Source organism: Trichosurus vulpecula, chromosome 6 (assembly GCF_011100635.1).
Source record: "Trichosurus vulpecula isolate mTriVul1 chromosome 6, mTriVul1.pri, whole genome shotgun sequence".
NCBI classification, from domain to species: domain Eukaryota; kingdom Metazoa; phylum Chordata; class Mammalia; order Diprotodontia; family Phalangeridae; genus Trichosurus; species Trichosurus vulpecula.
The window spans coordinates 284656635-284663722 of NC_050578.1; the positions used below are offsets into that span (position 1 = coordinate 284656635).

Consider the following 7088-nt stretch of genomic DNA (forward strand, 5'->3'; position numbering starts at 1 on the left):
CAGGCCTCTTCCTCCCAGACCTGGCTACTGTCCAGTTCTGAGGAAATCTGGCAGGACCAAGCCACAGTGACTTAAGAGGTCCTGATCCCACCTGCAGGGCTTGAGTGGGGTTTGGGCTGGTCTCAGTGTCTCTGCAGAGGGGTATGTGAATGGACTGAGAGGTGGGCATTCTCAGGGTCAGGGAAGCTGGGACCGCTCCTAGGGGGAGGAGGGCATGGGTGGCTCCATTTCTGTGGGGCTCAAACCTCAGATCTGTACAGGGCTACAATGCCCCCCACAATGCCCCCTTCAGCATGAAGAGCATGTCTGGGGGCCCTGGTTTCTTTGGGAGCCTGGAGAGGGGAGGAAGTTCTAGATCATGGCTTGTGGGAAGGATGCATGGACAGGGAATACTGGGACCCTGACTTGTCTCTCCTAGAGAATTTTGATGACCTGAGGAAGGACCACGTGTTTGAGGCCAAGTTCGCTCTCCATGAGGTAGGAGTGGAGCAGTCAGAGTGGGAGGAGAGAGAGGCAGGGGCCTGTGTCCTGGGAAGGTTCCTTCTAGGTGGGGCAGGGGAGACCCTGGGGAGTGTATGTGAAAGAGTGAAGGGCCTGGGATGGGGGAGCTGAGGGATGGAGGCAAGAGGACCTCGAGCCTGGTTCTCATTCTCTCCTGTGCCCAGAGGGAAGAATTTCTACAGAATAACTGGGCCCAGTGGAGAGACATCTTCCAAAAGCAGCCCATTAACAACATTAGGTACCGTGGTCATTGTAGGGGAAGGAGGGCTCAGTTTGGGGGCCCTCAGTCAGTAGGGGACTCAGTTTGGGGTTCCAGTCAGTGGGGGGCTTGTTTTGTGGGTCCCCAGTCAGTGAGCAGGCTCAGTTTGGGAGTCATTAGGGGTCTGTTTGGGGGCCATGGTTGAGGGAGCCCAGGGCATTGTCCTCAGTATGCTCATTAGCAAACTCAGGGACTGTGGCCCCCAGGAGTCACCTGTGTCTGCCCCACATCCCCCATGGGAAGACTTGCAGGGTGAACCTACACACTGATCCCTCTGGGGTCTGGGCCCAAGATCTGGTGTGAGACTGCTGCTGCTGTGCTCCTCATAGAGACTACTTTGGGGAGAAGGTGGCCTTATACTTTGCTTGGCTGGGTTGGTACACCGTGATGCTGGTGCCTGCGGCTGTCGCTGGCCTTCTCGTCTTCCTCAGTGGCTTCTCCCTCTTTCATGCCAGCCAGATCAGGTGGGAGAAGGGGCACTGAGCCTGGGGGGGCAGATGAGATGAGAAAGGCCCATGGCACCCTTCATTGCTCCCTCTTCCCTTCCCCTCCCTATCCCCAGCAAAGAGATCTGTGAGGCCAACGAAACCATCATGTGCCCGCTCCAAGACCATCAGCGCAAATACTGGAGACTTTCAGAGACTTGCACCTTTGCCAAGGTACTGTCTGGGCCCTCTCCCCTGGGCACCAATGTGTCCATTTCATAGCTAATGAAGCTGAGACCAGGAGGAGGCCCCAGGGTCCAGCAGCAAACTGGGCGACAGAGCCCTGGGCTGTGAGCAGCCTGCACCAACCCCCAGCAGCTTGTCTTTCCTGCAGCTCACACACCTCTTTGACAACGAGGGCACGGTGTTCTTTGCCATCTTCATGGCACTGTGGGGTGAGTGCATGAGATTGAGGCTGGAGGACAAGGGGAGGAAGCTTCTGCGCTTCCCCCATGCTCATGTCCCTCTCTCACGGATAGCCACTGTGTTTCTGGAGTTCTGGAAGCGGGCACGGGCACAGACTGCCTTTGGCTGGAACCTGTATGGGTGGGATGAGGACCAGGTATGGACTGCCCTGTGCTGTCTGTCTCGTGACCATGTCATCCTGGGAGGGGCTATGCTCTACAGCCAGTGGGTATCCCCTGTGTCCCCAGGAGGAGCTTGCCATGGAGCTGATCAACAACCCCACCTACCAATTACGGAAGCACCAGCATTCCTATCTGCGAAGTGGTGCTATCCTCCTCTTCTCCCTGGTCATGGTACCACTGCTCTGCAGAGGCGGGTGGGGGTGTGGGGCAGGGAGGGAGCTCCATGACAGGGCTGGGGATGGGGTGAGGGACTGAGCTGGCAGGAGCCCACAGGCCCCTTTGCCCCCACACAAAACATGCAGCTGGTGGGAGGGCGCATGGCCCCTGCATGGGCCACACCTGGCCCAGGCGCATGGCCCTGGGGACTCATTCTGCCACTCATACCCCCAGATCTGCTTGCTGATTGGCATGGCCCATGTCCTGGTTCTCTATCGGGTCATGGCTACCTTCCTCTTCAGCCACTCAGCATTGCCCTTCCTGGAGCGGCAGCTGACCACGGCGGTAGTGGTCACGGGAGCCCTGGTGCATTACATGATCATTGTGGTCATGACCAAGGTGGCTGGGCCCCCAAGGGTGCATGGAAGGATGGGAGAAGGGGAGGGATGACCTGTCCCCCTCTCCAGGGCTGCACTGATGACCCCAGTCCCAGAGGGCTGAAGAGAAATATAGTCCCTCCCCACCCCTGCTACTCCCCCCTTCCCTTCACCAAGCAGGGCCTCCCCCCTGTATGCTCCACTTTGTCTTGGGGCTGAGGGCACAGTTGGGGAGCTTGGCTCCCTGAGGCCCAGGATAAGCCCAGACCCTGTCCCTCCCCAGGTGAACAGGAAGGTGGCTTTGAAGCTTTGTGACTTTGGTAAGTAGGTGGGATCATGGATACTAGAGAGGAAGGAGGGCTGGAAGCAGCCTCCAGGAGCCAACGCCATTCAGGGTCTTCCTGCTCTCGGGGCTCTGGCCCTGGGTGGCCAGAGTTGACTTTGGCCACAGGAACTCCCGGATCGGGCAGTGGTGTCATGGCCCAGAGGCCCAAGGCTGGCCTGCTTCTCAGAGCATGTGCTCAGGCTCAGCCTTTCTGCTGGGGGCCCAGGCAGCCTCCCCATCGGGCTCCTGCCTCTTCCCCCAGAGAAACCTCGGACGTTCCCAGAGCGAGAGAGCAATTTCACTGTCAAGTTCTTCACCTTCCAGTTCTTTACCCATTTCTCATCCCTCATCTACACTGCCTTCTTCCTGGGCAGGTGAGGTCAAGGACAGATGAGTCCCTGGCAGGTAGCCCTCCCCCCAGCCTCTCCTGGGCTCCACTGCTCCCTCTACCATCCCCACAGGCAAGCTTCAAGAGATTGGGGGTTTCCTCGGTGTCATTCCCTTCCCTGCCCTGATGTGTGCTCTCCTCTCTCTCTTCTCCAGGATAAACGGGCACCCAGGAAACCAAGTCCGAATTGGTGGTCAGTGGAGGCTGGAAGAGGTCAGTTTTGGGTCCCAATGGCCTCCTTTTCATCCTTCACACCCAAGTGCCTAGTACCATCTCCATGTGGTGCCAGTGAGGCTCCCTCCCCTAGAAGAGAAAGGAGACCCTTGAGCCTGCCCTCAGGCTCTTACTTAGACTCTGGAGACCTTGTAGTCAAAGAGGGTTCCCTGGGCCAAAGCTTGTGTTGAGCCTCAGGCTGGGGTGGGACACAGGCAAGTGGGAGGAGTGGAGAATGGGGAGCATCAGATGGCCCTGGGCAGGTGTTGGGGAGCTGGAGAAGAGATCGCTGACCGATTCAGTGGGAGTCACTGAGAGTAAGGCAGATCGGAGGCCAGGGCAGGGAACCAGGCCTGGAGGGTGAGTCCTGCCTCCTCTGCCTTGTCCAGTGCCACCCCAGTGGCTGCATGATGGACTTGTTTGTGCAAATGGCCATCATCATGGGCCTGAAACAGACCCTCAGCAACTGTGTGGAATATCTGAGCCCGTGAGCAAGCACTTCTGGGGCCCAGGACCCAGTGCCCTCCTGCCCTGCCTGGCTGCCCCCTCCCCTGGGACCCTCATCCTCAGCCCTGCCTGGCTGCCCCCTCCCCTGGGACCCTCATCCTCAGCCCTGCCTGGCTGCCCCCTCCCCTGGGACCCTCATCCTCAGCCCTGCCTGGCTGCCCCCCTCAGCTCTGACCCCAGCACCCAGCTCTGGTCAGCTGCCTACTCCCCTGGGACCCTGATACTTGGCCCTACCTTACCCCTCTCCTCAACCTCCCTGCGCCCCCAGGTGGCTGACTTACCGCATAGGGAAGCTAACAGAGTGGCCCCAGGGCAGCAGGCTGCATGATCCAAGCCTGGAGGAGTGGCTGAAAAACTATTCCCTGAATGAAGTTAACGTTTTCAGCCTGTTTGAGGAGTTTATGGAAATGAGTGCGTCAGGGTATGGGGGAGGGGTGAGAGGCAGTCTCACCTCTGCAGTGGGCCCTGGGGGCAGCCCAGGGAGAGGGTGGTGTTCAGGCTGACACTGAGGTAACTGGCATCTCCGTGTCCCTCGGTGGTCTCTAGTGATCCAGTATGGTTTTACCACCATCTTTGTGGCTGCCTTCCCCCTGGCCCCACTCCTGGCATTTTTTAGCAACCTCATTGAGATCCGTCTGGATGCCATCAAGATGGTCAAACTGCAGCGGCGGCTGGTACCTCGAAAGACAAATGACATTGGTGAGAACCTGGGCTGGCTGCCCAAGGACAGCTTTATGTGGGGGACACAGGGAAAGGAGAGTTCAGACAGGGGAGACAGAGGCAGAACAGGCTCAGACTCTGCCCCCAGGTAGGTGATAATGGGAGGAGGGGTCAGAAAGAGAGAACACAGAGGCAGCCCTGGCCCTGACCTCAGCTTCTGGTCTGGTTGGGACTTCCTGCCCCTGAATTGGCGGCCTCAGAGGATCCCTTGATTTTCCCCTCACCTGGCCTTCCCCAACTCTCCAGGGACCTGGCTGCAGGTGCTTGAGGCCATTGGGGTGCTGGCAGTCATCGCTAATGGGATGGTCATTGCTTTTACGTCTGAATTCATCCCCCGTCTCATGTATAAGTACCACTATGGACCATGTAGCCGGGGAAGGAACATCACAGCTGAGTGAGCGGGACCTGGGCAGAGGAGGGCCCCCTCTGTTCCCCAAACCACTCCATGGCCCTGTTCCTGCTCCCTGACCTGGGGGCCCTATGAGGTGGGGGAAGAGGAGGAGGAGCAGGAAGGGCTGGCTCAGGTGTAGTGAGGGAGGATCATAGCCGCCCAGGCTCACAGACTAAGCTGGAAGGGACCTTAGAGGTGAGAGGAGAAGACTGAGGTAACCTCTTGCCCCCTGGACTTCTGTGTCCCTGGTTACTAATAGCTCTTCCCAGGAGACGATGAGAGACAGGACTTTGAGGGGTCAGGGGTCCAAGTCCCCGAAGAACCCAGGTGTTCTTGGGCCTAGCCCAGCCCGGGGCCCTTGGCAGGTGCTCCTTTATTCAGCAGACCTTCTTTCATACTGTGCTAGCATTGCACTTGTTGTCACCATATCTGGCTTGGCAGAGGGAATGGGGGAGCCTGGATTTATTTATTTTCTTGGAGCCTGGTTTGCCCTTTTCGTGCCCTCTAGGACAGACCAGGGCACAGTCACAACTTCTCCTCCCTGTCCTGTAGCTGTCTGACCGGATACGTCAACCACAGCCTTTCCGTTTTCCATACCAAGGACTACAAGGACCAATTCCCAAGCCAAGGAATAGAGAGTGTGACTGAGTGCAGGTGTGCAGGCTGCCCAGCATGCCTGGTCTTCACTCTTCAGCTCTGCTCCTTTCTGCAGGCCCAGGGACTGATGGGGTGGGAGGGCAGGGAGAGGGGGAACCAGCTTGACCTCATAGAAGGAGAGCTAGGTTTGAAGTCATGAGAGGCCTGAGCTTGATTCTGGCCTCTAGCACATGGCTGTGAGCAAATCCTCTGCCCATCCGTGCTGCAGTTTCCTCATTGTGGTCCATATCCCACTAAGAGAGCTCTAGAAGGCTTGAGTACCAGAGAGATATCAGTTGTCAAAGGAGTGACTTCATCAAGAATTGGCACCAAGGCCAGGGAGCCAGGGACTCAGTGCCCTCCTTCTCCAAAGGGGAAGGGGCTGGGGGTGGAGAATTAGAAGGTGCTAACAGTGAACATCCTTGTGGAGGTGTAAGGAGGTGTGGATGGGATGAGGAGGTAAAGATGGGCCAAGGAGGTGTGGATGAGTGAGTCAGGGGTCCCAGCCTTGACTGGAGAGGGAAGCACTTGGCTTGACCCTCTTGCTTCTCTGCCCACAGGGCCCCCTCCCAGCCCCTTTTCTCTCTCCCAGGTACCGGGATTACCGGAATGGGACCGATTACAACTACTCCAATGAGTTCTGGTTCCTCCTGGCCTCCAGGCTGGCCTTTGTCATTCTCTTTGAGGTGAGGGCCCCCTGTGGGGGTGGGGGTGGGGCAGGCCAGGAGGCAGAAGCTGCTGGGCCTCAGACTCCCCTGACAAGCCCCTCCCACCCTCCAGCATGTGGCCTTGTGCGGTAAACTTATCGCTGCCTGGTTTGTCCCTGATGTCCCCCAGTCTGTGAAAAACAAAGACCTTGAGGAAAAATATGAGGCTCTTCGTAAAAAACTCTGGTATGAAAGGGTGCTTCCAGTCCCAAAACCTGCTCTGCCCCTCCCCTAAGGGGGTGTTCCCAACCTCCCCCTTTTGCCCCTCCCATGAATGCATTTGCCCTCCCTCTGGGAGTGGTGGCAGGGAGGGTGCCCAACTCTGAGAAAACTCCCTTGGGTTTCCTTCCCTCCTTTGAAGGAGGTGCTGGGCCTAAGCAGAGGAGTGGTGGAGGCTCCAATCTGATTCCTCCTCCTCCTTCTCCTCCCTATCTTCCACAGCCTCAGCTCCAGAGTCACTGATGTGTAGGGAGGCTGGAAGAAGGATCAGAAGAGCCTAAGGTGACCCAAAGTAGCCTCTGTCCAGCCTGGATGCTATGTGACCTCTGAGCTCCCAAGGCTTCTGTGATGTCCTCTTGAATCCTGTCTGTCCCTGGGGTACTGGGAAATGAGGCAGCAGTATTAGAAGGAGAGGCAATCCTTCTGCATGTCCTGCCTTCCTTTGTGAACAAGCCCTCAGCCCCTCAGCCTGGTCCCTGGCCAGCTGGACCCTGGATCTGATCAGGAGTACCTGAGCGGGATTTCTACCCAGCCACACACTCCTTCAAACCCAAATCTCTGGGTTGCCCTTTCTTTAGGCAGCCTGTCTTTCCTGGAAGGACTAAGGCAGCCTGACT

The 7088-nt window shown here is 57.7% G+C and overlaps 1 protein-coding gene across 3 annotated transcripts in view; it reads left to right on the forward strand.

Moving 5' to 3' along the window:
* The window catches only part of ANO9 (anoctamin 9), a 30400-nt gene extending 23312 nt beyond the window's left edge, over window positions 1-7088 (forward strand). For all 3 annotated transcript variants that reach the window (XM_036762992.1, XM_036762994.1, XM_036762995.1), the window contains 19 exons: window positions 419-477; window positions 666-739; window positions 1090-1224; window positions 1323-1419; window positions 1580-1640; window positions 1725-1807; window positions 1899-2003; window positions 2223-2387; window positions 2649-2685; window positions 2953-3064; window positions 3234-3291; window positions 3681-3778; window positions 4067-4209; window positions 4345-4497; window positions 4765-4912; window positions 5462-5563; window positions 6138-6231; window positions 6326-6438; window positions 6694-7088. In XM_036762992.1, coding sequence (XP_036618887.1) covers window positions 419-477; window positions 666-739; window positions 1090-1224; window positions 1323-1419; window positions 1580-1640; window positions 1725-1807; window positions 1899-2003; window positions 2223-2387; window positions 2649-2685; window positions 2953-3064; window positions 3234-3291; window positions 3681-3778; window positions 4067-4209; window positions 4345-4497; window positions 4765-4912; window positions 5462-5563; window positions 6138-6231; window positions 6326-6438; window positions 6694-6721 — 1865 coding nt within the window. In that variant the 3' untranslated portion in view covers window positions 6722-7088. The remainder of the gene's footprint in view (window positions 1-418; window positions 478-665; window positions 740-1089; window positions 1225-1322; window positions 1420-1579; window positions 1641-1724; window positions 1808-1898; window positions 2004-2222; window positions 2388-2648; window positions 2686-2952; window positions 3065-3233; window positions 3292-3680; window positions 3779-4066; window positions 4210-4344; window positions 4498-4764; window positions 4913-5461; window positions 5564-6137; window positions 6232-6325; window positions 6439-6693) is intronic.